Raw genomic sequence first — 27,821 nt, 5'->3', positions numbered from 1 at the left:
GCTGATGGACGGCCGCTGTGGGCGGGCGGGCGGCGCATGCGCGGTCAGTGGGCAATTTTGGGGCGCTTGGTCTCCCTGCCCGTGTGTCCCCTCTCCCTGTCATGTCCTCTCCCTGTCCTATCCCTCCCTCCCCCCCTCCTCTCCCTCCCTCCCCTCCTCTCCCGCTCCCCTCTGTCCCTCTCTCCGGCCCCTCCCCCTGCCTAGCGCCCGAGGTCCGGAGCCGAGGTCCCCCGCGTATCGCGCGGCTGATGGACGGCCGCTGTGGGCGGGCGGCGCATGCGCGGTCAGCGCGAGCGCCCCGCGATTTCCCGAGGCTCGCCCCCCCCCCGCGATTTCCCGAGGCTCTTCTCTCCCCCCCCCCCCGCGATTTCCCGAGGCTCTCCCCCCCCCCCGCGATTTCCCGAGGCTCTCCCCCCCCCCCGCGATTTCCCGAGGCTCTCCCCCACCCCCCCCGATTTCCCGAGGCCCCCCCCGCGATTTCCCGAGGCCCCCCCCGCGATTTCCCGAGGCTCTTCCCCCCCCCCCGCGATTTCCCGAGGCTCTCCCCCCCCCCCGCGATTTCCCGAGGCTCTCCCCCCCCCCGCGATTTCCCGAGGCTCTCCCCCCCCCCCCCCGCGATTTCCCGAGGCTCTCCCCCCCCCCCCGCGATTTCCCGAGGCTCCCCCCCCCCCCCCGCGATTTCCCGAGGCTCTCCCCCCCCCCATTAAATTGTTATTTAATTCCCTAACACATCATTAAAATATTTACCTTAGTTCCCTAACACACAAAGTGTGGGGGAAAAAATTGTGAAAAATCAAGATGGCGGCCACTCACCTCGGTTCAGAAGGATAAGGCCCGCCCACACACGCACCGATTGGTCGACCGGTCAGGTCACCGAAGCGTAGGATTGGTCAATCGTCGAGTCACTCGACACACAACTGTAGGAAGGAACCCGCTGTCCGATTGGTCGACCTCGACGTCACACGGTCGCTAATGAGATGCTAATGAGCGGAACGCTGAACGTTTTTGGGATACCGCGGGCGGGATTTTTGTCCGGCCGAAACGTAAATACGCCTATAACCGGTCCGGAATCGCAAGCTTTCTTTTGAGGCGACGCGCGCGTCGATACGCTCTGTAACTTTCAAACGTGTAGAGAACGGACAGACAGACATCGGGACAGACAGAAGAGCCGCTTTATATATATAGATTACTGTTGTTTTATTTATTATTACTGTATTTCTATTAGTTTTATCATTGCTATGCCATATTTATTCCAATGTTGGGAGGACTCGTAAAAAATCAACATTTCATTGTGCAGTACACACGTTTGCTGCATATATGACAAATAAAATTGAATTGAATTGTTTTATATCCATATAGGAACACTCCTGGCTGACTAACAGTGCAGGACTGAACTTATGAAAACAAAGATCACAATAGGCTCTTGACTTTAACTAATAGTCTGAAAGCTACACCAACCTAAACATCAGTGGTTGAATTCACATGCAAATGTTTCCCTTTAAGGTGGCTTGGGTTTTGCCAACTGCAAACCGTACATAGCGGTCGTTTCTAGACTTGGAATGTAAACAATTCCAAGTAGATTACACAAAGTCTAGGTTATTTTATTGTGTGAACTGTTAGAAAAAAAAGTTTGAATAGTCACCATGTCCAATAACTTCAGATGTGCACGACAATGTAATGGAGATAAATTAAATAGTCATTAATCTAGGATGCTTCAACTGTATGTTATAACTACATCTTATCTAGCTCAATCCTCTTTTGAAGTTGTCTCTCCCCTACCGTGAGATCAGCAGTCATTGCTCAAATTACCTCCAAAATTCATAATTCAAAATTCATAACACCCAGCTACCGACCATAGAACACATCTACCAGAAACGCTGTTTACGGAGGTCACGGTCCAGCATCAAAGACCCTACCCACCCCAGCCACAGTCTGTTCGCCCTCCTGCCATCTGGGAGACGCTCCAGATGCATTCGCACCCGAACGACCAGATTTAGGAACAGCTTCTTTCCCAGGGCTGTCATCCTACTGAACTCCACAAATAAACTCTAAAGCCTGCACATCTGCCAATGCACTTTATTATGGTTATGTTTATGTTAATGTATTACAAGCCAAATGTATGTTGAATGTTTAAATGTCTTAATCCAAATGTACTCTCTCGGGAGCCGCAAGCCTACATTTCGTTGTACTGCACTTGTGCACTAACAATGACAATAAAAGTTGATTTGATTTGATTTTGAAGAGCTTAATGCAGATCTGACCCCAAAACACCAAGTTTTCAATGTCTGCTACATAGCTATGGGAAAGGAAACGAGAAGGGGAGTAATTTCTCCCACCCGAGCCGCTTGCGTTTTTATTCCTAGTGGCATGGTTATTGCAGTATTGGCAAGGCTTGTAAAATGGTTAACTATGGCCAATAATTAACCCAAAGTAACAAAAATATCTTCACAGATCCTTAAAAGTGGGTGGGGGGAAAACTAAAGTTGCCTCTAATGGGGAAATTTATAAATGCAATAAAGGAAGATTGTTTCATGGGGTTCTGGCTAAAAGTCCTTTAAAATAGACAATCATAATTTTGATTACCCTTGTTGCATATCTTACTTTACCCACGGTACATATAGTATTAAACAGGATTCAAAATGCACTTAGAAGTAGGTTTTCCCCAATCCCACGCCATACAAATGGGTGGCAAGGCGAGTTCCTCTAAGCTATGACCGCAGCTGGACAGTGGCCCTCTATAATATCTGCAATGGTAGGCCAAACGCAGTCAAAATAAAATACATATCAATCTCTTATCCAATATCTCTTCTTCTTAGGCAGTCCCTCGGAACCGAGGATGACTTGCTTCCACATTAAAAATGTGTTCTCAGGTGACTGATGAGTCCAATGCGGGACCTACAGTCTCTGTCACAGGTGGGGCAGATGGTGGTTGAAGGGGCGGATGGGTGGGGTGCTCGAGTTGATGTGCGCTCCTTGCGCTTGCTCCCGGCGAAGAGACTCGAGGTGTTCAGCGCCTTCCTGGATGCTTCTCCTCCACTTTGTGCGGTCTTGGGCCAGGGATTCCCAGGTGCCGGTGGGGATGTTGCATTTTTTCAAGGAGGCTTTGAGAGTGTCCTTGAAGTGTTTCCTCTGCCCACCTGGGGCTCTCTTGCTATGTCGGAGCTCCAAGTAGAGCGCTTGTTTTGGGAGTCTTGTATCGGGCATGCGGACAATGTGACCCGTCTATCAGAGCTGATCGAGCGTGGTCAAAGCTTCGATGCTGGCCTGAGCGAGAACACTGATGTTGGTGCGCCTATCCTGCCAATGGATTTGCAGGATCTTGCGGAGGCAGCATTGGTGGTACCTCTCCAGTGCACTGAGGTGCCTGCTGTACATGGTCCATGTCTCTGAGGCATACAGCAGGGCGGGTATCACTACTGCTCTGTAGACCATGAGCTTGGTGCCGGGTTTGAGGTCCTGGTCTTCAAACACTCTCTTCCTCAGTCGACCGAAGGCTGCACTGGCACACTGAAGGCGGACTTAGTCATTGACGTCTGCCCTTGTTGACAGTAGGCTCCCGAGGTACGGAAAGTGGTCTACGTTGTCCAATGCCTCGTCTTGGATTTTGATAACCGGGGAGCAGTACTGTGTGCCGGGGGCAGGTTGGTAGAGGACCTTTGTCTTACGGATGTTTAGTGTAAGGCCCACGCTCTCGTGCGCTTCGGTGAAGGTGTTGACGATGGTTTGGAGTTCGACCTCAGAGTGTGCGCAGACGCAAGCGTCGTCTGCATACTGTAATTCAACGACAGAGGATGGGACGACCTTGGATCTGGACTGGAGGCGACGGAGGTTGAACAGTTTCCCGTTTGTTCTGTAAATTAGCTCCACTCCAGCGGGGAGCTTACTGAGGGTGAGATGGAGCTTTGCAGCAAGGAAGATCTAAAAGAGCTTCCAATAAAATAAAAGGGAACCAGCTAGCAGCTCTTGAGCAGTCTGTTGTGCTAAACATACCCTCTTTCATTTCACTCAAACTGGGCTCCAAAGAGCATTACCTTTTTGCTGCCGTGTGTGCGCAGTCAGGTTTAGTTCTTGCCAGAAATTCTTGCTGAGGGCTATTTAAACAAACAGAAACTTGGTTCCTATATCTGGCTTTAGTTGTCACTTGGATGCAATTCTAAACTCCTCATATAGAGCTTAAACCAGAAACACATTTCTCAAGCAATTGACAAAAGTCCAAATTTTCTCCACATCAAGGGATAATTTCCCCCTATCTTTTATCCTCCCCATCCCATTATTCCTCAGCAGCTTCTCAGATTGGCTAAGAGATGCACAAGCATACAAACCATTTCGGTCAACAGATGGTGAAAGGTGGCAAGAGCAAAACTCTTAACAGCTACTGCCCTGAGCACCATCACTGGACTTGGGGGTGCTTTGCAACAGTATCACGAAGATGGAATTAAAAGGCCAATAGACCCAACCGTAATAATATGGCCCACAATTACACCACTTCCCATTTTCCCATTCGCAAAAGGAGTGAATCGTAACATATTTAAAGTATTTTAGCTCCGCAAGCCCCAAGTGCATCCCAGCTGTTGTAGGCAAGAGAAATTAAGGATAAAAAGGATTCCGATAAATATTTTAGGAATCTAGTTTAGAAAAAATCCAAACAAGCATTCTATATAGGTTAACTTGTCAGTTACAGTCAATAGCACCATTAAGCCTGTGATCTTAAAGTTAAACAGCCTACAGATCAACAGCTTTAGATATTTATAAAGTTGATCGTCTCTGAAAACCAATCAACCAGGGTGAAACTGAGACGGAGACCAGGAAATCTGATGTGGTATGTGCTGAGTTAACGGGTTTAAATGCCAGAGCAGCCAAGTAGAGGGCGGGGGAAAGAGAAGGGGACAGAAGAGAAAGACACCAAAGTACTACTGTATTACTCGATTTGGTTGGGGGAAGAAGAAAGAAAAAAGATTAGCCAGGGTTCACACTCTTGAATCGCTATTCAGTGGTCTCCGGAAAATACCCATATATGAATGTCAGGTGAGAACAGGACTAGGCATGGTTGGATAGTGATCAGCGAAATCTCAGCGGATTGTTTTCACCTCCCTAGCCCAGGGCCATCGAGGCCGACTGCAGAACTCGCTAAGGTCACTCTGGTTGAGATACGGTAACCCAGCATAGACTAGGGAATCAAACCTGTGAACATTCCTGATCTGCATGGTGATTCTTTAACTAAATGAAGAGGAGTAGGAAAACATGCTATATCAGCTTTTCAAATTACAGCAGAAATGTTTTTGTGTATGAAGACTCTTTTTCGAGTGAACACCTCATGCTTTGGATTTATTAACCTATTGATGTGATAGAAGCCTGAGAGTTAGGGGAGAGACACAGGAAGAGAACACTAGGTGGTCTGTGAGGAGAAGCATGTATCCATCGTTTTGTAAACACTAGGATACCTTGGCAAATAGCCTCACCCAGCCCACCCCCCCCCACCCCCAAGCAAGAATACTTCACTAAAAGTTGACAAAAGGACATTGTCTACGAATAACAGATGGGTGTGACGGCAGCTCTGTTTTCAACATTCCACTTGCTCCTGATCTATGCAGTGCTTGGAAATGCAGAAAACGCATTAGAATCCGCCCATGTCCAAGATTTATGGCAAGAACCGTGGCCATTTCAAAAAGATCCTGTGGGAGCCGTGATGACCCACCTGGCTTGATTTGCTCACAGAAATGTCTAGAATATCCAGCTTTGATGCAGCAGGCGTTCTCTTCATAAATACTGTGCAACAAAGGGCCTTTGCAAGAGTGCATTAGAAGGAAAGCACATTTTTTATGGCTTTCTTTATTAGCCAGGGAGTCACAAACAATGTATTATACAAGAAAAAGGTACTAACGTGAGAAGCTATTACTGAACAAAATACTAACATATCGAAGCAAGATTCATTTCCCTGCAGAATGTTCAAGATATTTCAAAATGCAATTCACTGTATGAGCACCGAGATGTTTCAATATATAAATTAGATGACAGTAATAAATTGTAAAGCAAAATAAAAACACAAAATGCTGGAAGCAGCTCTGATGAAAAGTCTCGATCAGACAGTAACCTCTTCTCAGACATTGACTGACCTGCTGTGCATTTCCAGTTTAATAGATTTTCATTTTTCTGTTACAATGCATATTAACCTAGACAACTCCGTTCTATCACAAAGGCGCTATTTTTTTTAATGATTAAAGTTCTTTTCCCCCCCATGTCAAAACAGCACAAGGCACAGACTGAGCCAGAATGACACTACAGCAGGTTACAGTGATTTAGATCACCCTCAGCACACACAGAGATCACAAGCTCTCCTTCGGTGTTGCGTCAAGATTTGCCACAATGTGGAAGAACTTGACGTCTTGACAAATGATACACGTAGAATTTATAATATCAATTATTAAAATGAAGGGAGAGCCCTAGATTAAAACAAACTACAAAAGGCTCAAAGAGGATACTAACCCATCATTTGAAGGACCAAAAAACTGAATCTGAAATTTTACAAAAGAATTCTGCCCAGTGTTAATGGCCAGTTCTATTCTTAGCTAGGCTGTCAAATGAAAGCTTCTCAGATTACAGCAACACCAGTAGGGCAATCCGAGAAATGTAAATAAAGGGACAAAATTGAGAAGATAAGGACCAGGAAAACAAACCCAGACAATTTTTTTTTTTTAAATGGGATAACTGCCAGAAATGCAAGCAAGACAGACACAGAGTGAACCAAAATGACAAAGATAAAGACCTGGAATTTTAAAGGACATGATGGGAGACCTAAATAAAAGGCAGGCGGATTTATATATGAAATCCATCACCAGGCTGCAAAAATCAGGATTGAGATGGGTTAAGTCTCTCACACCATTTTGCAGGCAGATTTTTCTTTCTCAGTCTTTATTCATTTTCTTCATATATTTTTTTTATATATACATATTTTAGATAGATATCTTGTACACACATAGGGATATCACACCCCATGCATTCTCTAATGCAACAAAATCATTTGCATGTTGCAAATAGAAAAATAAACAAAGAGATCCCCTTGAAAACGATTTTACATTTATTTATATAATAAAAAATGTTATTAAAAGACACTGAAGCACAGCCCAGGCAGGGGATGTTTGCGCACTGCAGAGTCGCCATCTTCTTAGGGGCAGCCAGCCAGCAGCCTTCCCACCCGACGAGAGAGATTTAAAATGTATATATATATATATATTTTTTTAAAAGGGGGAAAAAAAATAAAAGTATGTGATGAGGGCTAAATGAAAGAAAAAAAGGGCAGGAGAGGACAGTGTTCCTGCTGCAGAGCATCCCCTCCTCAGGCGGAGAGGAACCTGGAAAAATCCAAACAAAGAAAATAGAGGAAACGAGAATAAAACTGGGCGGGGGGAAGGAAGGAATGATTGAGAATTTGCATCCTGTATTCCCCTAATCTCAGGGGAGTGGGGGGGGGGGGGAACGGACGAAAGGGAGGCGAGGGATGATCCACATCTCACCCCCCCGCAACCCGAGATACTTTGCCACCCTCCCCACCCGAGAGACTGGGCCCCCCACTCCCCATGGAAACTGAGCCTCTCCCCAGAGACAGGGTCCCCCTCAGAGACACTGAGCCCCTCCCCCAGAGACAGAGTCCCCCTCACAGACACTGAGCCCCCCACTCCCCCAAACAATGAGCCCCACCCCCAGAGACAGAGTCCCCCTCAGAGACTGAACCCCCCCCTCCCCCCGAGAGACACTGGGCCCCCCCTCCCCCCAGAGAGACACTGGGCCCCCCCTCCCCCGAGACACACTGGGCCCCCTCTCCCCCAGAGAGACACTGGGCCCCCCCTCCCCCAGAGAGACACTGGGCCCCCCCTCCCCCAGAGACACACTGGGCCCCCCTCCCCCAGAGAGACACTGGGACCCCCGCCCCCCTCCCCCAGAGACACTGGGACCCCCCTCCCCGCCCCCCTCCCCCAGAGACACTGCCCCCCCTCCCCCAGGGACACTGGGCCCCCTCCCCCAGAGACACTGGGACCCCCCTCCCCCAGGGACACTGGGATCCCCTCCCCCAGAGACACTGGGATCCCCTCCCCCAGAGACACTGGGATCCCCTCCCCCAGAGACACTGGGATCCCCTCCCCCAGAGACACTGGGATCCCCTCCCCCAGAGACACTGGGATCCCCTCCCCCAGAGACACTGGGATCCCCTCCCCCAGAGACACTGGGATCCCCTCCCCCAGAGACACTGGGATCCCCTCCCCCAGAGACACTGGGATCCCCTCCCCCCCCCAAAAGAGACACTGGGGCCCCTCCCCCCCCCCAAGAGACACTGGGGCCCCTCCCCCCCAAGAGACACTGGGACCCCCCCCTCCCCCAGGGACACTGGGCCCCCTCCCCCAGGGACACTGGGCCCCCCCCTCCCCCAGGGACACTGGGCCCCCCCTCCCCCAGGGACACTGGGATCCCCTCCCCCAGAGACACTGGGAACCCTCTCCCCCAGAGACACTGGGAACCCTCTCCCCCAGAGACACTGGGAACCCTCTCCCCCAGAGATACTGGGCCCCCTCCCCCAGACACACTGGGACCCTCTCCCCCAGAGACACTGAGCCCCCTCCCCCAGAGACACTGGGAACCCCCCTCCCCCCAGAGACACTGGGACCCTCTCCCCCCAGAGACACTGGGACCCTCTCCCCCCAGAGACACTGGGAACCCCCCTCCCCCAGAGACACTGGGACCCCCCCTCCCCCAGAGACACTGGGACCCCCCTCCCCCAGAGACACTGGGACCCCCCTCCCCCAGAGACACTGGGACCCCCCTCCCCCAGAGACACTGAGCCCCCTCCCCCAGAGACACTGGGACCCTCTTCCCCCAGAGACACTGAGCCCCCTCCCCCAGAGACACTGGGACCCTCTTCCCCCAGAGACACTGGGACCCTCTCCCCCCAGAGACACACGGCTCTCTCCCCCCAGAGACACACGGCCCCCTCCCCCAGAGACACACGGCTCTCTTCCCCCCAGAGACACACGGCCCCCTCCCCCAGAGACACACGGCTCTCTCCCCCCCGGGTTTGAAAGTGCGCCAGTCGGGGAGGCGCCGCGCCAGCGCTTTTACCTCCAGAGCCCGGCACAGCAGGGGAAGGACGATCGCCGCCAGCAGCATCTTTCGCCGACCCGGTAAGTGCGGGATCATGGCCGCTCTTTGTGTGTGTGTCTCTGTGTGTTTATGATTTCCCGGCTGTAATTTCCACGACGTGGAGCCTCTCTCGCTGAACTCTCTCTCTTCCCTCCGCCTCACTAGCTCCTAACTCACTTAATGGCTGGAGCGAAGCGTTAAGAGCGAGGTTTAGTGTTTGTGCGGCACCTGCACCGCCCCCTCTCATCCCATCCCATCCTCCCCAAAGCGGGTCCCGCCCAGTCCGGCTCCGCACCGCCACCTAGCGAGAACTCACTCCCGGGGAGCGCCCCGATCGCCCGCCACCGAGCAGAGAGAGCACAGCGCCGGTGGCCATGCCTGGGAGTGCCTGCTGCACTGCAGCGTCCTTTATCGCTCCCCCCTCGCCCTCGGCCTTCGCTCTGGCGGTCACCGCGCCAGCTGCAGCGCCACCCGGCGGCGAGGAGGAGTCACTGCGCGGCGCCCCACCCAGCCACAATGGTCTCACCGCAGACCTCCAGCAGCAGCGCCACCCGGCGAGGAGGAGGCGTCACCGCTAACCTCCACCTGCAGCGCCACTCAACGAGGAGGAGGCGTCGCAGATCTCCACCTGCAGCGCCACCCAGCGAGGAGGAGTCACCGCAGACCTCCAGCAGCAGCGCCACCCAGCGAGGAGGAGTTGCCGCAGACCTCCAGCAGCAGCGCCACCCAGTGAGGAGGAGAAGTCACAGACCTGGCCTGCAGCGCCACCTACCGAGAGGGAGTGACTGGGAGCGCCTTCTGCACTGCACCGCCACGTGTGTGTTTTTGTATGTGGCTGAAATGCATACTTTGTTCTTTTGCAGCCTTCCACTTTTTAAACATTTTTACAGAGTACATTTTTACAGCAGGAGAGTTATCCCCGGTGTCCTGGCCAATATTTATCCTTCAACCAACATAACAAGAACAGATTATCTGATCATTATCACATTGCTGTTTGTGTGACCTTGCTATGCTCGAATTGGCTGCCTCGTTTCCCACATTACAGCAGTCACTCCACTTCAAAAAGTACTTCATTGGCTGTAAAGCGCTTTGAGATGTCCGGTGGTCGTGGAAGGCGCTATATAAATGCAAGTCTTTCTTACACAATTTGATATATTCTAGTGAGCTAAGCAGCAATATTCAGCATGCATTTGTAAAGGGTAGTTCAGGCTTCATTAATTACAATTTTGAGGAAAACAGCGTATAAATAGGATGAATGTTGCATACATGAATTATCAGAAGGCATTTGATAAGGTGCTGCATAATTGACTTGTTATGAGAGTTAGTACTATAGGCCATTCAACACACTGGGGGTGATTTTCCCTTAGAAGTCGGGAAGGAGGCGGGACTACAACTTTCGGGGTTGTAGTCCCGCCTCCATCGAGATGCGACCAATCCACGCGATTTTAACTTGATTGACATTGTTGAGCCCGCCCAATTAAGTGCCACCCGGCAACAGGTGATGTCACAGACTGAAATTTCATCTGTCAAGAGGTTTTGACAGATGAAATATCAGTGTTTCACAGCTGTTTGAAGCTGTCAAACACTGACAGTCTTACTTCTAACCTGAGTCCTTCTCCACAGACTCAGTTAGAAATCTCACCGGCACAGAAAGCTGCAGGCTGTCACTTTTGACAGTTCGCAGCCATTCTGCTTTCTGTGCCGGTTAGATGATGGACTCCCGAAACCTAGAGGAAGGAAGGCTGTAAAGGCACTAATCCCTTCCTGCCTCGGATTGGCGGGTCCCAGTGCGGGGCAGGTACCCGCCTCCTTTGAAACTTACACGGAGGCGGGTTTGGGGCGGGATGGTGTCGGGACCCCCGAATTCGGGACTTTAACCCCCCGCACGCCTCCAATCCCGACTCCACGGGTCAGTTAAAATCGAGGCCACTGAGTCTGTTCAGAGAATCATAGAATGTTTACAGCACGGAAGGAGGCCAGTCGGCCCCATCGAGCCCGTGCCGGCTCTCTGCAAGAGCCCTTCAGCTAGTTCCACCCCCCTGCCCTTTCCCCGTAGCTGTGCAATTTTTTATCCTTCAGGTACTTATCCAATTCTCTTTTGAAAGCCACGATAGAATCTGCCTCCATCACCCTTTCAGGCAGTGCATTCTAGATCCTAACCACTTGCTGTGATAAAAAAGTTTTTCCTCATGTCGCCTTTGGTTCTTTTGCCAATCACCTTAAATCTGTTTCCTCTGGTTCGCGACCCATCCGCCAATGGGAACAGTTTCTCTCTATCTACTCTGTCCAGACCCCTCGTAATTTTGAACACCTCTATCAAATCTCCTCTCAATCTTCTGTGCTCTAAGGAGAACAACCCCAGCTTCTCCAGTCTATCAACATAACTGAAGTCCTTTATCCCTGGAATCATTCTCGTAAATCTTTTCTGCACCATCTCTAAGGCCTTCACATCCTTCCTAAAGTGTGATGCCCAGAATTTGGACGCAATACTCCAGTTGGGGCCGAACCAGTGTTTTATACAGGTTCATCATAATTTCCACACTTTTGTACTCTATACCTCTATTTATGAAGCCCGGGATTCCGTAAGCCTTTTTAACTGCTTTCTCAACCTGCCCTGCCACCTTCAATGATTTGTGCACACGTATCCCCAGGTCTCTCTGTTCATGCACCCCCTTCAGGATTGTACCCTTTAGTTTATATGTCCTCTCCTCATTCTTTCTACCCAAATGTATCACTTCACACTTTTCTGCGTTAAACTTCATCTGCCACGTGTCCCAGCCTGACTGTATCTTCTTGAAGTCAATCACTATCCTCACTGTTCACTATACTTCCAAGTTTTGTGTCATCTGCAAATTTTGAAATTGTGCCCTGTCCAAGTCATTAATATATATCAAGAAAAGCAGTGGTCCTAGTACCGACCCCTGGGGAACACCACTGTGTACCTTCCTCCGGTCTGAAAACCAACCGTTCACCACTACTCTCTGTTTCCTGTCACTTAGCTAATTTCCTATCCATGCTGCCACTGTCCCTTTTATTCCATGGGATTCAACTTTGCTGGCAAGCCTATTATGTGGCACTTTATCAAACGCCTTTTGGAAGTCCATGTACACCACATCAACCGCATTGCCCTCATCAACACTCATTGTTATCTCATCAAAGAACTCAATCAAGTTAGTTAAATACGATTTGCCTTTAACAAATCCGTGCTGGCTTTCCTTAATTAATCCACACTTGTCCAAGTGACTGTTAATTTTGTCCCTGATTACTGTTTCTAAAAGCTTCCCCACCACTGAGGTTAAACTGACTGGCCTGTAGTTGCTGGGTTTATCTTTACACCCTTTTTTGAACAATGGTGTAACATTTGCAATTCTCCAGTCCTCCGGCACCACCCCGGTATCTAAGGAGGATTGGAAGATTATGGCCAGTACCTCCGCGATTTCCTCCCTCAATTCCCGATGCATCCTAGGATGCATCCCATCCGCTCCTGGTGATTTATCTACTTTAAGTACAATCAGCCTTTCTAACACCTCTTTATCAATTTTTATTCTATCAAGTCCCTCCACTACCTGCTCCTTCACTATGTCTATGGCAGCATCCACTTCCTTGGTGAAGACAGATGCAAAGTACTTATTTAGTACCCCAGCCATACCCTCTGCCTCCATGCATAGGTCTCCTTTATGGTCCCTAATCGGCCCCACCCCTCCTCTTACTACCCTTTTACTATTTATATGCCTATAGAAGACTTTTGGATTACCTTTTATGTTGGCTGCCATTCTCTTCTCATACCCTTTCTTTGCCCCTCTTATTTTCTTTTTCACTTACCCTCTGACCTTTCTATATATAGCCGGATTCTCAGATGTATTTGCAACCTGACATCTGTCATACGCACTCTTTTTCTGCTTCATTATATTCTCTATCTGTTCATCATCCAGGGAGCCCTGACTTTAGTTGCCCTGCCTTTCCCCCTAGTGGGAATGTACCTCAACTGTACCTGAACTATTTCCTCTTTAAAGGCAGCCCATTGTCCCATTACAGTTTTGCCTGCCAATCTTTGATTCCAGTTTACCCGGGCCAGATCTGTTCTCATCCCATTGACATTGGCCTTCCCCCAGTTAAACATTTTTACTCTAGATTGCCCCCTGTCCTTTTTTTAGCTAATCTAAACCTTATGATACTATGATCACTGTTCCCTAAATGCTCCCCTACTGATACTTGACCTACCTCATTCCCCAGAACCAGATCCAGCAATGCCTCCTCCCTCGACAGGCCGGAAACATACTGATCAAGAAAGTTCTCCTGAACACACTTCAGAAATTCTTCCCCCTCTCTGCCCTTCACACTATTACTATCCCAGTCTATATTGGGATAGTTTAAGTCCCCCGTTATCACTACTCTATAGTTCTTGCACCTCTGTAGTTTCTCTGCAAAGTTGCTCCTCCATATCTTTCCCACTATTTGGTGGTCTATAGAATCCACCCAGCAGTGTAATGGCACCTCTATTATTTCTTAACTCTAATCAAATAGATTCTGTCCTTGACCCCTCCAGGACATCCTCCCTCTCCAGCGCTGTAACATTCTCCTTGACCAATACTGCCACACCACCTCCTATCTTTTCTTCCCTTTCTTTCCTAAACTCTTTATAACCAGGAATATTTAATACCCAATCCTGCCCTTTTTTGATCCAGGTCTCAGTTATTGCTACAACATCATATTCCCATGTGGCTATTTGTGCCTGCAGCTTACATACCTTGTTAACATACATACACTGTAAACCCATCTTAGACCATCCTGTATCTCTGCCTCTCCCAATCTTTTGAGCACTTAATTTCCCCTTTCTAATGTTACATCCTGGTGCCCCCCACCCCCCCCCCCCCGCCAAATTAGTTTAAACCCTCCCCAACAACACCAGCAAATCTCCCTATTGGTTCCGGCCCTGTTGAGGTGCAACCCGTCCGGCCTGTACAGGTCCCACCTCCCCCAGAAACGGTCCCAGTGATGCGCTATCAATTACTCATATAAGACTGAGAGTTAAGAGAGTAACTAAAGGCTTTTATTAACAAAAGAATGAAGGTCTGCCTCGAGTGGTCGACCGGTCCAGAAATACAAAGGGCTGGGGAGCAGTCACCTTTATACTAGGACTTGTGGGAGGAGTCAGCCGAGGCATGTCCAGGCATGTACACAGTGGAATACAAACAGTGGTTTACCACATTCACCCCTTGTTTAAAATTGAGTCCGGCGGGGTGAGGTGTATTAAAAGTTAGTGTATTGGAGTCTCTCCGGAGGTCTTGTCTGCCGCTGTGATCGGCGTGGCGACGGCAGGGGTAGTGGAGCTTCCGGCGTTGAGTCCTGCGTAGGCTGTGGCACAGGCGTGTCGTCCTCGTAGATGTCGGGCGGGTCGCGGGGCCCAGGCCTGCCGTCTGCTGGGGCTGGATATCGGGTCGTGGGGGGGGGTGGTAGTGAGTAGTGGGTTACTGCGGCCCCCGAGGGTGCAAGGTCTCTTATGGAGACTGTGTCCTCCCGCCCGTCCGGGTATGCAATGTAAGCATACTGGGGGTTGGCGTGGAGGAGGTCGACCCTCTCGACCAGGGGGTCCGTTTTATGGGTCCTCACGTGTCTTCTCAGTAGGACCGGCCCTGGGGACGTCAGCCATGGCGGTAGCGATGTCCTCGATGCGGACTTCCTTGGAAAGACAAACATTTTCTCATGAGGGGTGGCGTTAGTGGCAGTGCAGAGCAGTGACCGAATAGAGTGGAGCGCATCGGGGAGCACATCCTGCCAGCGGGAGGTTGGAAGGCCCCTAGACTTTAAGGCTAGCAGGGCGGCCTTCCAAACTGTCGCATTTTCTCTTTCCACCTGTCCGTTCCCCCGGGGGTTGTAACTGGTGGTCCTGCTTGTGGCAATACCCCTAGTTAGCAGGTACTGACGGAGTTCGTCGCTCATAAACGATGAGCCCCGGTCGCTATGGATATAGCTGGGGAAACCGAACAGGGTGAAGAGGTCGTTCAGACATTTAATGACCGTGGCACTGGTCATGTCCGGGCAAGGGATGGCGAACGGGAAACGGGAGTACTCATCAATAATATTGAGGAAGTACACATTGCGGTCGGAGGAGGGGAGAGGCCCTTTAAAATCAACGCTCAGGCGCTCGAAGGGGCGAGTGGCTTTTATCAGGTGGGCCCTGTCTGGCCTATAAAAGTGCGGTTTGCACTCAGCGCAGACTTGGCAGTTCCTGGTCATGGTCCTGACCTCCTCAATAGAGTAAGGCAGGTTGCGGGCCTTGATGAAGTGGAAGAACCTGGTGACCCCCGGGTGGCAGAGGTCATTGTGGAGGGCCCGCAGTCTATCGATCTGCGCGCTGACGCAGGTGCCACGCGATAGCGCATCCGGGGGTTCGTTGAGCTTCCCGGGCCGGTACAGGATCTCGTAATTGTAGGTGGAAAGTTCGATTCTCCACCTCAAGATCTTGTCATTTTTGATTTTGCCCCTCTGCTTGTTGTTAAACATGAAAGCAACTGAACGCTGGTCAGTGAGCAGGGTAAATCGTTTTCCGGCCAGGTAGTGCCTCCAATGACGCACAGCCTCCACAATCGCCTGGGCCTCCTTCTCAACAGCGGAGTGTCTGGTCTCCGGGCCTTGGAGGGTTCGTGAAAAGAAGGCCACGGGTCTCCCCGCCTGATTGAGGGTAGCGGCCAGGGCAAAGTCGGACGCGTCGCTTTCCACCTGGAAGGGGATGGATTCGTCCACTGCGTGCATGGTGGCTTTGGCAATGTCCTCCTTGATACGGTGGAAGGCTAAGCGGGCCTCTGCCGTCAAGGGAAAAGAGGTGGACTTGATCAGCGGACGGGCCTTGTCCGCATAGTCGGGGACCCACTGGGCGTAATAGGAGAAAAACCCTAGGCACCTCTTCAGGGCCTTGAGGCAGTGGGGCAGTGGGAGTTCCATAAGGGGACGCATCCGGTCGGGGTCGGGGCCGATGACCCCGTGTTCCACAACACAGCCAAGGATGGCGAGGCGGTTTGTGCGGAATATGCACTTCTCCTTGTTATATGTCAGGTTCAGGAGTTGGGCAGTGCGGAGGAATTTTTCGAGGTTTGCGTCATGGTCCTGCAAGTCACGGCCGCAGATGGTCACATTGTCCAGATATGGGAAAGTGGCCTGCAACGCATTTTGATCTACCATCCGGTCCATCTCCCTTTGGAAGACGGAGACCCCGTTGGTGACGCCAAAGGGAACCCTAAGGAAGTGATAGAGGCGGCCGTTTGCCTCAAAGGCAGTATACTGGCGGTCCTCAGGGCGGATAGGGAGCTGGTGGTACGCTGATTTCAGGTCAATGGTCGAGAAGACGCGGTACTGCGCGATCTGGTTGACCATATCAGCTATGCGGGGGAGTGGGTAGGCGTCCAGCAGGGTGTAGCGATTTATTGTCTGGCTGTAGTCGATGACCAGGCGCTGCTTCTCGCCGGTCTTAACGACCACAACCTGGGCTCGCCAGGGGCAGGTGCTGCCCTCAATAATCCCTTCCTTCAGGAGCCGCTCCACTTCGGTTTTAATGAAAACCTTGTCCCCGGCACTGTATCGCCTGCTCTTTGTGGCGATGGGCTTACAGTCGGGGGTGAGGTTAGCAAACAGTCGGGGGGGGGTGACTCTGAGTGTGGAGAGGTTGCACCTGGTGCGCGGCGGGCAATTTGGAAGCTGCTGGCTGCGGACTGTGAGTGGGGGTAGGGGTCCACCGTACGCCATCATAACACTTTTAAGGTGGCACTGAAAATCTAACCCCAGCAGGACGGCAGCGCAGAGGTCGGGCAGGACCAGAAGTTTAAAATGATCGTACACAGTCCCGTCTACTACGAGTGTCACCACGCAGTAGCCGCCGATGTCCGCCGACTGGGACTCGGAGGCCATAGAAATCCGCTGGTGCGCAGGCAGGACTGGGAGAGAGCAACGCCGCACCGTGTCGGGGTGGATGAAGCTCTCCGTGCTCCCAGAGTCAAAAAGGCAGATTGTATCGTGGCCATTTACCTTAATGTCCATTGTGGAACTGGCCAGCTGGTGCGGTCTCGCTTGGTCCAGTGTAACGGATGCCAGCGTAGGGGTCGGTGTGTCGCTGCGGGTATCAGATGAGGCGGTGTTGGGGGCCTGCTGCGTTCCGGCTGTCGTCCAAGATGGCGGTGTCCATGATCCCCATGTGGCTGGAGGCGTCCAAAATGGCTGCTGTACCGGTGGTTCGCACATGGCTGGGGAGGCCCAAGATGGCGGCCCGCATGGCCCACACGCGGCGCTGCTGGGGTTCGGGGTGGCTTTGGCCCTGCAGACGCTAGCGTAGTGTCCCTTCTTCCTGCAGCCCGAGCAGATCGCGTTTTCCGCCGGGCAGCGCGCTCTGGGGTGTTTTGCCTGGCCACAGAAGTAGCATTTCTGGCCTTGGGGCACTGCTGTCTGGCCTTGGGACACTGCTGCGGTAGTTGGGCCGTTGCTGGGGTGTGGCTGGGGTGGCACGGCGCTATGAGGTGGTCCTACCGTGTCCCAGGCTGTCATTCCCCGCGGCGTCCACGGTGCAGAGGAGTAGGCGTCCATGCCCCGGTAGGCTGCATCTAATGATAGTGCGAGTTCAGAGGCCTTATTGAGGTCGAGGTCACTCTGCTCCAACAGTCGCTGTCGGGTGTAATTGGATCTGTGGCCCGCTACAAAAGCGTCCCGGATAAGTTCCTCTGTGTACACGGCGGCCTTTACATCCTTACAACCACAGGCCCGGCCAAGCGCAGACAGTGCCTGAAGGTATTCCACGGTCGATTCCCCAGGTTGTTGTTTACGACTCCCCAGAAGGTGCCTGGCGTACACTTCGTTCACTGGGCGCGTGTACTGGTCCTTGAGGAGCTTGATAGCGTCCGCGTACGAGGTCGCGTCTTGGATGACCGAGTACACTCGGTGGTTCACTTTGGAGGTCAGGACATCCAGTTTGTCCTCGTCCGATTTGATTGCTGCGGAGGCGGTCAGGAATTTTTCGAAACACTTAAGCCAGTGAGTAAACTTGGTGGATGAGTCCACCTCCCGATGATCTAAGTCCAGGCATGCTGGTGTGAGGATCTTCTCCATTATAAAAATTTTGTTAATAAAATTGATGCGCTATCAATTACTCATAAAAGACTGAGAGTTAAGAGAGTAACTAAAGGCTTTTATTAACAACAGAATGAAGGTCTGCCTCGAGTGGTCGACCGGTCCAGAAATACAAAGGGCTGGGGAGCAGTCACCTTTATACTAGGACTTGTGGGAGGAGTCAGCCGAGGCATGTCCAGGCATGTACACAGTGGAATACAAACAGTGGTTTACCACACCCAGTGCCCCAGGAATCTAAAGCCCTCCCTCCTGCACCATCTCTCCAGCCATGCATTCATCTGCGCTATCCTCCTATTTCCATACTCACTAGCGCGTGGCACCGGGAGGAATCTGGAGATTACTACCTTTGAGGTCCTGCTTTTTAATCTCTTTCCTAGCTCCCTGAAATCTGCCTGCTGGACCCCATCCCCCTTTCTACCTATCTCGTTGGTACTGATGTGGACCAAGACCTCTGGCTGTTCACCCTCCCCCCTCAGATGGTTCTGCAGCTGCTCAGTGACATCCTTGACCCTGGCACCAGGGAGGCAACATACCATCCTGGAGTCACGTCTGCAGCCGCAGAAACGCCTGTCTGCTCCCCTAACTATCGATTCCCTACCACTATTGCTTTCCCACTCTTCTTCCTTCCCCCCTGTACAGCTGAGCCACCCGTGGTGCCGCAGACTTGGCTCTGGCTGCACTCCCCAGAGGAACCATCGTCCTCACCAGTACTCAGAACAGAATACTGGTTGGAGAGTGAGATGCACTCAGGGGACTTCTGCACTACCTGCCTGGTCCTCCTCTTCTGTCTGATGGTCACCCATTCCCACTCTGCCTGCACACTCTTACGCTGCGGGGTGACTACCTCCTGAAACGTGCTATCCACGAAGCTCTCAGCCTCACGGATGCACCGCAGTGACGCCAGCTGCTGCTCAAGCTCCAAAACCCAGAGCTCGAGCTCCTCCAGCTGACGACACCTCCTGCACATGTGGTTGTCCAGGACACGGGAAACTTCCTGGAGTCCCCACATGGCACAGAATCACAGAATGTGCATTCCACGGGACTGAGCAGCCCTTTAATGCCTTTACTTAATAGACTATTAACTAGAAACACTTACCAACTACTCACCAATCAGCTCCTTCCCTGGTTGTGACGTCACTTTAGCTGTTTTGCAGTTGTTGCTTTTATTGTTGTTGTTTTCGCTGGAGGTATTCTGCCTACTCGCTGCCGCCACTGCTCCAGTCTGCACTCTCTCTGGGCCCCCCCGCTCGATTTATACACCCCCTCCTGCTGTCCTGTGAAGCCACTCCTTGTTTTTTTGGTTTTTAAGTTGCCGCTCAGCTCCCGTTAAGCCGTCACCTCCCCTGCCGCCGCTCCCGCTCAACTCCGTGCTGTGTTCTGGGCCTTCTCTGGTGCTCCCTTTAAGCCGCTGCCTCCGCTGCCGCTGCTCCCGCTCAGGTCCGCGCTGTGTTCCTGTTGTTTCATAGAATCATAGAATGATACAGCACAGAAGGAGGCCATTCAGCCCAGTGGGTTCAAGTCCCATTTGAGTGCTGACACGCCAGTGCAGTGCTGAGGGAGTGCTGCACTGTCTGAGGTGCCTTTTTTTGGATGAGACGTTAAACCGAGGCCCTGTCTGCTCTCTCAGGTGGATGTAAAAGATCCCATGGGACTATTTTGAAGAAGAGCAGGGGAGTTATCCCTGGTGTCCTGGCCAATATTTATATCTCAATCAACATCACTTAAAAAACCCCCAGATTATCTGTTCATTATCACAGTGCTGTTTATGGGAGCTTGCTGTGTGCAAATTGGCAGCTGCATTTCCTACATTAAAACAGTGACTACACTTCAAAAATACTTCATTGACTGCAAAGCACTTTGGGACGTCCTGTTGTCATGAAAGGTGCTATATAAATACAAGTCTTTCCAATTTTTCTTTTAAAATCTGTTCTGCACCCTCTGTAAGGCCTTGACATCCTTCCTAAAGTGAGAGCGAGTCTGTGGGGAAACAGTGCGAGAGTCAGTGAGAGCGAGTCTGTGGGGAAACAGTGTGAGAGTCAGTGAGAGCGAGTCTGTGGGGAAACAGAGCGAGAGTCAGTGAGAGCGAGTCTGTGGGGAAACAGAGCGAGAGTCAGTGAGAGCGAGTCTGTGGGGAAACAGTGTGAGAGTCAGTGAGAGCGAGTCTGTGGGGAAACAGTGCGAGAGTCAGTGAGAGCGAGTCTGTGGGGAAACAGAGCGAGAGTCAGTGAGAGCGAGTCTGTGGGGAAACAGAGCGAGAGTCAGTGAGAGCGAGTCTGTGGGGAAACAGTGTGAGAGTCAGTGAGAGCGAGTCTGTGGGGAAACAGTGTGAGAGTCAGTGAGAGCGAGTCTGTGGGGAAACAGTGAGAGAGTCAGTGAGAGCGAGTCTGTGGGGAAACAGTGCGAGAGTCAGTGAGAGCGAGTCTGTGGGGAAACAGAGCGAGAGTCAGTGAGAGCGAGTCTGTGGAGAAACAGTGTGAGAGTCAGTGAGAGCGAGTCTGTGGGGAAACAGTGCGAGAGTCAGTGAGAGCGAGTCTGTGGGGAAACAGTGCGAGAGTCAGTGAGAGCGAGTCTGTGGGGAAACAGTGCGAGAGTCAGTGAGAGCGAGTCTGTGGGGAAACAGTGCGAGAGTCAGTGAGAGCGAGTCTGTGGGGAAACAGTGCGAGAGTCAGTGAGAGCGAGTCTGTGGGGAAACAGAGCGAGAGTCAGTGAGAGCGAGTCTGTGGGGAAACAGTGCGAGAGTCAGTGAGAGCGAGTCTGTGGGGAAACAGAGCGAGAGTCAGTGAGAGCGAGTCTGTGGGGAAACAGAGCGAGAGTCAGTGAGAGCGAGTCTGTGGGGAAACAGTGAGAGAGTCAGTGAGAGCGAGTCTGTGGGGAAACAGAGCGAGAGTCAGTGAGAGCGAGTCTGTGGGGAAACAGTGCGAGAGTCAGTGAGAGCGAGTCTGTGGGGAAACAGTGCGAGAGTCAGTGAGAGCGAGTCTGTGGGGAAACAGTGCGAGAGTCAGTGAGAGCGAGTCTGTGGGGAAACAGTGCGAGAGTCAGTGAGAGCGAGTCTGTGGGGAAACAGTGAGAGAGTCAGTGAGAGCGAGTCTGTGGGGAAACAGAGCGAGAGTCAGTGAGAGCGAGTCTGTGGGGAAACAGTGCGAGTCAGTGAGAGCGAGTCTGTGGGGAAACAGAGCGAGAGTCAGTGAGAGCGAGTCTGTGGGGAAACAGAGCGAGAGTCAGTGAGAGCGAGTCTGTGGGGAAACAGTGCGAGAGTCAGTGAGAGCGAGTCTGTGGGGAAACAGAGCGAGAGTCAGTGAGAGCGAGTCTGTGGGGAAACAGTGCGAGAGTCAGTGAGAGCGAGTCTGTGGGGAAACAGTGCGAGAGTCAGTGAGAGCGAGTCTGTGGGGAAACAGTGCGAGAGTCAGTGAGAGCGAGTCAGTGGGGAAACAGTGCGAGAGTCAGTGAGAGCGAGTCTGTGGGGAAACAGAGCGAGAGTCAGTGAGAGCGAGTCTGTGGGGAAACAGTGCGAGAGTCAGTGAGAGCGAGTCTGTGGGGAAACAGAGCGAGAGTCAGTGAGAGCGAGTCTGTGGGGAAACAGTGCGAGGGTCAGTGAGAGCGAGTCTGAGGGGAAACAGTGCGAGAGTCAGTGAGAGTGAGTCTGTGGGGAAACAGTGCGAGAGTCAGTGAGAGCGAGTCTGTGGGGAAACAGAGGGAGAGTCAGTGAGAGCGAGTCTGTGGGGAAACAGTGCGAGAGTCAGTGAGAGCGAGTCTGTGGGGAAACAGAGCGAGAGTCAGTGAGAGCGAGTCTGTGGGGAAACAGTGCGAGGGTCAGTGAGAGCGAGTCTGTGGGGAAACAGTGTGAGAGTCAGTAAGAGCGAGTCTGAGGGGAAACAGTGCGAGAGTCAGTGAGAGCGAGTCTGTGGGGAAACAGTGCGAGAGTCAGTGAGAGCGAGTCTGAGGGGAAACAGAGCGAGAGTCAGTGAGAGCGAGTCTGTGGGGAAACAGTGTGAGAGTCAGTGAGAGCGAGTCTGTGGGGAAACAGTGCGAGAGTCAGTGAGAGCGAATCTGTGGGGAAACAGAGCGAGTGTCAGTGAGAGCGAGTCTGAGGGGAAACAGAGCGAGAGTCAGTGAGAGCGAGTCTGTGGGGAAACAGTGCGAGAGTCAGTGAGAGCGAGTCTGTGGGGAAACAGTGTTAGAGTCAGTGAGAGCGAGTCTGTGGGGAAACAGAGCGAGAGTCAGTGAGAGCGAGTCTGTGGGGAAGCAGAGCGAGAGTCAGTGAGAGCGAGTCTGAGGGGAAACAGTGCGAGAGTCAGTGAGAGCGAGTCTGTGGGAAAACAGTGCGAGAGTCAGTGAGAGTGAGTCTGTGGGGAAACAGTGCGAGAGTCAGTGAGAGCGAGTCTGTGGGGAAACAGTGAGAGTCAGTGAGAGCGAGTCTGTGGGGAAACAGTGCGAGAGTCAGTGAGAGCGAGTCTGTGGGGAAACAGTGTGAGAGTCAGTGAGAGCGAGTCTGTGGGGAAACAGTGCGAGAGTCAGTGAGAGCGAGTCTGAGGGGAAACAGTGCGAGAGTCAGTGAGAGCGAGTCTGAGGGGAAACAGTGCGAGAGTCAGTGAGAGCGAGTCTGTGGGGAAACAGTGCGAGAGTCAGTGAGTGCGAGTCTGTGGGGAAACAGTGCGAGAGTCAGTGAGAGCGAGTCTGTGGGGCAACAGAGCGAGAGTCAGTGAGAGCGAGTCTGTGGGGAAACAGTGAGAGTCAGTGAGAGCGAGTCTGTTGGGAAACAGTGCGAGAGTCAGTGAGAGCGAGTCTGTGGGGAAACAGTGTGAGAGTCAGTGGGAGCGAGTCTGTGGGGAAACAGAGCGAGAGTCAGTGAGAGCGAGTCTGTGGGGAAACAGTGCGAGAGTCAGTGAGAGGGAGTCTGAGGGGAAACTGTGAAAGTGAGTGAGAGCGAGTCTGTGGGGAAACAGTGCGAGAGTCAGTGAGAGCGAGTCTGTGGGAAAACAGTGCGAGAATCAGTGCGAGCGAGTCTGAGGGGAAACAGTGCGAGAGTCAGTGAGAGCGAGTCTGTGGGGAAACAGTGCGAGAGTCAGTGAGAGCGAGTCTGTGGGGAAACAGTGCGAGAGTCAGTGAGAGCGAGTCTGTGGGGAAACAGTGTGAGAGTCAGTGAGAGCGAGTCTGTGGGGAAACAGTGCGAGAGTCAGTGGGAGCGAGTCTGTGGGGAAACAGTGCGAGAGTCAGTGAGAGCGAGTCTGTGGGGAAACAGTGCGAGAATCAGTGAGAGCGAGTCTGTGGGGAAACAGTGCGAGAGTCAGTGAGAGCGAGTCTGTGGGGAAACAGTGCGAGAGTCAGTGAGAGCGAGTCTGTGGGGAAACAGAGCGAGAGTCAGTGAGAGCGAGTCTGTGGGGAAACAGTGTGAGAGTCAGTGAGAGCGAGTCTGTGGGGAAACAGTGTGAGAGTCAGTGAGAGCGAGTCTGAGGGGAAACAGTGCGAGAGTCAGTGAGAGCGAGTCTGTGGGGAAACAGTGCGAGAGTCAGTGAGAGCGAGTCTGTGGGGAAACAGAGCGAGAGTCAGTGAGAGCGAGTCTGTGGGGAAACAGAGCGAGAGTCAGTGAGAGCGAGTCTGTGGGGAAACAGTGTGAGAGTCAGTGAGAGCGAGTCTGTGGGGAAACAGTGTGAGAGTCAGTGAGAGCGAGTCTGTGGGGAAACAGTGTGAGAGTCAGTGAGAGCGAGTCTGTGGGGAAACAGAGCGAGAGTCAGTGAGAGCGAGTCTGTGGGGAAACAGTGCGAGAGTCAGTGAGAGCGAGTCTGTGGGGAAACAGTGCGAGAGTCAGTGAGAGCGAATCTGTGGGGAAACAGTGTGAGAGTCAGTGAGAGCGAGTCTGTGGGGAAACAGTGGGAGAGTCAGTGAGAGCGAGTCTGTGGGGAAACAGAGCGAGAGTCAGTGAGAGCGAGTCTGTGGGGAAACAGTGCGAGAGTCAGTGAGAGCGAGTCTGTGGGGAAACAGAGCGAGAGTCAGTGAGAGCGAGTCTGTGGAGAAACAGTGTGAGAGTCAGTGAGAGCGAGTCTGTGGGGCAACAGTGTGAGAGTCAGTGAGAGCGAGTCTGAGGGGAAACAGTGTGAGAGTCAGTGAGAGCGAGTCTGTGGGGAAACAGAGCGAGAGTCAGTGAGAGCGAGTCTGTGGGGAAACAGTGCGAGAGTCAGTGAGAGCGAGTCTGTGGGGAAACAGAGCGAGAGTCAGTGAGAGCGAGTCTGTGGGGAAACAGTGCGAGAGTCAGTGAGAGCGAGTCTGTGGGGAAACAGTGCGAGAGTCAGTGAGAGCGAGTCTGTGGGGAAACAGATCGAGAGTCAGTGAGAGCGAGTCTGTGGGGAAACAGTGCGAGAGTCAGTGAGAGCGAGTCTGTGGGGAAACAGTGCGAATGTCAGTGAGAGCGAGTCTGTGGGGAAAGAGTGCGAGGGTCAGTGAGAGCGAGTCTGTGGGAAACAGTGCGAGAGTCAGTGAGAGCGAGTCTGTGGGGAAACAGAGCGAGAGTCAGTGAGAGCGAGTCTGTGGGGAAACAGTGTGAGTCAGTGAGAGCGAGTCTGTGGGGAAACAGTGCGAGAGTCAATGAGAGCGAGTCTGTGGGAAACAGTGCGAGAGTCAGTGAGAGCGAGTCTGTGGGGAAACAGTGCGAGAGTCAGTGAGAGCGAGTCTGTGGGGAAACAGAGCGAGAGTCAGTGAGAGCGAGTCTGTGGGGAAACAGTGTGAGTCAGTGAGAGCGAGTCTGTGGGGAAACAGTGCGAGAGTCAATGAGAGCGAGTCTGTGGGAAACAGTGCGAGAGTCAGTGAGAGCGAGTCTGTGGGGAAACAGTGCGAGAGTCAGTGAGAGCGAGTCTGTGGGGAAACAGTGCGAGAGTCAGTGAGAGCGAGTCTGTGGGGAAACAGTGAGAGAGTCAGTGAGAGCGAGTCTGTGGGGAAACAGTGCGAGAGTCAGTGAGAGCAAGTCTGTGGGGAAACAGTGCGAGAGTCAGTGAGAGCGAGTCTGTGGAGAAAGAGTGAGAGAGTCAGTGAGAGCAAGTCTGAGGGGAAACAGTGTGACAGTCAGTGAGAGCGAGTCTGTGGGGAAACAGTGCGAGAGTCAGTGAGAGCGAGTCTGTGGGGAAACAGTGCGAGAGTCAGTGAGAGCGAGTCTGTGGGGAAACAGAGCGAGAGTCAGTGAGAGCGAGTCTGTGGGGAAACAGAGCGAGAGTCAGTGAGAGCGAGTCTGTGGGGATACAGAGCGAGAGTCAGTGAGAGCGAGTCTGTGGGGAAACAGTGCGAGAGTCAGTGAGAGCGAGTCTGAGGGGAGACAGTGCGAGAGTCAGTGAGAGCGAGTCTGTGGGGAAACAGTGGGAGAGTCAGTGAGAGCAAGTCTGTGGGGAAACAGTGCGAGAGTCAGTGAGAGCGAGTCTGTGGGGAAACAGAGCGAGTGTCAGTGAGAGCGAGTCTGTGGGGAAACAGAGCGAGAGTCAGCGAGAGCGAGTCTGTGGGGAAACAGTGCGAGAGTCAGTGAGAGCGAGTCTGTGGGGAAACAGAGCGAGAGTCAGTGAGAGCGAGTCTGTGGGAAACAGTGAGAGTGTCAGTGAGAGCGAGTCTGTGGGGAAACAGTGCGAATGTCAGTGAGAGCGAGTCTGTGGGGAAACAGTGCGAGAGTCAGTGAGAGCGAGTCTGTGGGGAAACAGTGCGAAAGTCAGTGAGAGCGAGTCTGTGGGGAAGCAGTGCGAGAGTCAGTGAGAGCGAGTCTGTGGGGAAACTGTGAAAGTGAGTGAGAGCGAGTCTGTGGGGAAACAGTGCGAGAGTCAGTGAGAGCGAGTCTGTGGGAAAACAGTGCGAGAATCAGTGCGAGCGAGTCTGAGGGGAAACAGTGCGAGAGTCAGTGAGAGCGAGTCTGTGGGGAAACAGTGCGAGAGTCAGTGAGAGCGAGTCTGTGGGGAAACAGTGTGAGAGTCAGTGAGAGCGAGTCTGTGGGGAAACAGTGCGAGAGTCAGTGAGAGCGAGTCTGTGGGGAAACAGTGTGAGAGTCAGTGAGAGGGAGTCTGAGGGGAAACAGTGCGAGAGTCAGTGAGAGCGAGTCTGTGGGGAAACAGCGCGAGAGTCAGTGGGAGCGAGTCTGTGGGGAAACAGTGCGAAAGTCAGTGAGAGCGAGTCTGTGGGGAAACAGTGTGAGAGTCAGTGAGAGCGAGTCTGTGGAGAAACAGTGCGAGAGTCAGTGAGAGCGAGTCTGTGGGGAAACAGAGCGAGAGCCAGTGAGAGCGAGTCTGTGGGGAAACAGTGACAGAGTCAGTGAGAGCGAGTCTGTGGGGAAACAGTGTGAGAGTCAGTGAGAGCGAGTCTGTGGGGAAACAGTGAGAGTCAGTGAGAGCGAGTCTGTGGGGATACAGAGCGAGAGTCAGTGAGAGCGAGTCTGTGGGGAAACAGTGCGAGAGTCAGTGAGAGCGAGTCTGTGGGGAAACAGAGCGAGAGTCAGTGAGAGCGAGCCTGAGGGGAAACAGTGCGAGAGTCAGTGAGAGCGAGTCTGTGGGGAAACAGTGAGAGTCAGTGAGAGCGAGTCTGTGGGGAAACAGTGCGAGAGTCAGTGAGAGGGAGTCTGAGGGGAAACTGTGAAAGTGAGTGAGAGCGAGTCTGTGGGGAAACAGTGCGAGAGTCAGTGAGAGCGAGTCTGTGGGAAAACAGTGCGAGAATCAGTGCGAGCGAGTCTGAGGGGAAACAGTGCGAGAGTCAGTGAGAGCGAGTCTGTGGGGAAACAGTGCGAGAGTCAGTGAGAGCGAGTCTGTGGGGAAACAGTGCGAGAGTCAGTGAGAGCGAGTCTGTGGGGAAACAGTGTGAGAGTCAGTGAGAGCGAGTCTGTGGGGAAACAGTGCGAGAGTCAGTGGGAGCGAGTCTGTGGGGAAACAGTGCGAGAGTCAGTGAGAGCGAGTCTGTGGGGAAACAGTGCGAGAATCAGTGAGAGCGAGTCTGTGGGGAAACAGTGCGAGAGTCAGTGAGAGCGAGTCTGTGGGGAAACAGTGCGAGAGTCAGTGAGAGCGAGTCTGTGGGGAAACAGAGCGAGAGTCAGTGAGAGCGAGTCTGTGGGGAAACAGTGTGAGAGTCAGTGAGAGCGAGTCTGTGGGGAAACAGTGTGAGAGTCAGTGAGAGCGAGTCTGAGGGGAAACAGTGCGAGAGTCAGTGAGAGCGAGTCTGTGGGGAAACAGTGCGAGAGTCAGTGAGAGCGAGTCTGTGGGGAAACAGAGCGAGAGTCAGTGAGAGCGAGTCTGTGGGGAAACAGAGCGAGAGTCAGTGAGAGCGAGTCTGTGGGGAAACAGTGTGAGAGTCAGTGAGAGCGAGTCTGTGGGGAAACAGTGTGAGAGTCAGTGAGAGCGAGTCTGTGGGGAAACAGTGTGAGAGTCAGTGAGAGCGAGTCTGTGGGGAAACAGAGCGAGAGTCAGTGAGAGCGAGTCTGTGGGGAAACAGTGCGAGAGTCAGTGAGAGCGAGTCTGTGGGGAAACAGTGCGAGAGTCAGTGAGAGCGAATCTGTGGGGAAACAGTGTGAGAGTCAGTGAGAGCGAGTCTGTGGGGAAACAGTGGGAGAGTCAGTGAGAGCGAGTCTGTGG

At 52.6% G+C, this 27,821-nt stretch overlaps 2 protein-coding genes across 13 annotated transcripts in view; one reads left to right on the top strand and one right to left on the bottom strand.

Moving 5' to 3' along the window:
- appa (amyloid beta (A4) precursor protein a) overlaps positions 1-9,401 on the bottom strand; it is a 170,692-nt gene extending 161,291 nt beyond the window's left edge. For 3 of the 4 annotated variants that reach the window (XM_086007239.1, XM_086007240.1, XM_086007242.1), the window contains exon 1: positions 9,109-9,401. In XM_086007239.1, the coding sequence (XP_085863365.1) occupies positions 9,109-9,186 (78 nt within the window). In that variant the 5' untranslated portion in view covers positions 9,187-9,401. The remainder of the gene's footprint in view (positions 1-9,108) is intronic. The other variant, XM_086007238.1, reaches the window with a different exon arrangement.
- The window catches only part of gabpa (GA binding protein transcription factor subunit alpha), a 384,408-nt gene that overhangs the window by 279,173 nt on the left and 77,414 nt on the right, over positions 1-27,821 (top strand). The gene's annotated exons all lie outside the window — the stretch shown is intronic.

The sequence above is a fragment of the Somniosus microcephalus genome, chromosome 14 (genome assembly GCF_052327205.1).
Source record: "Somniosus microcephalus isolate GS21.2 chromosome 14, FLI_Smic_1.0, whole genome shotgun sequence".
Classification (NCBI taxonomy): Eukaryota; Metazoa; Chordata; class Chondrichthyes; order Squaliformes; family Somniosidae; genus Somniosus; species Somniosus microcephalus.
This window is presented reverse-complemented; position numbering and strand designations above follow the sequence as displayed.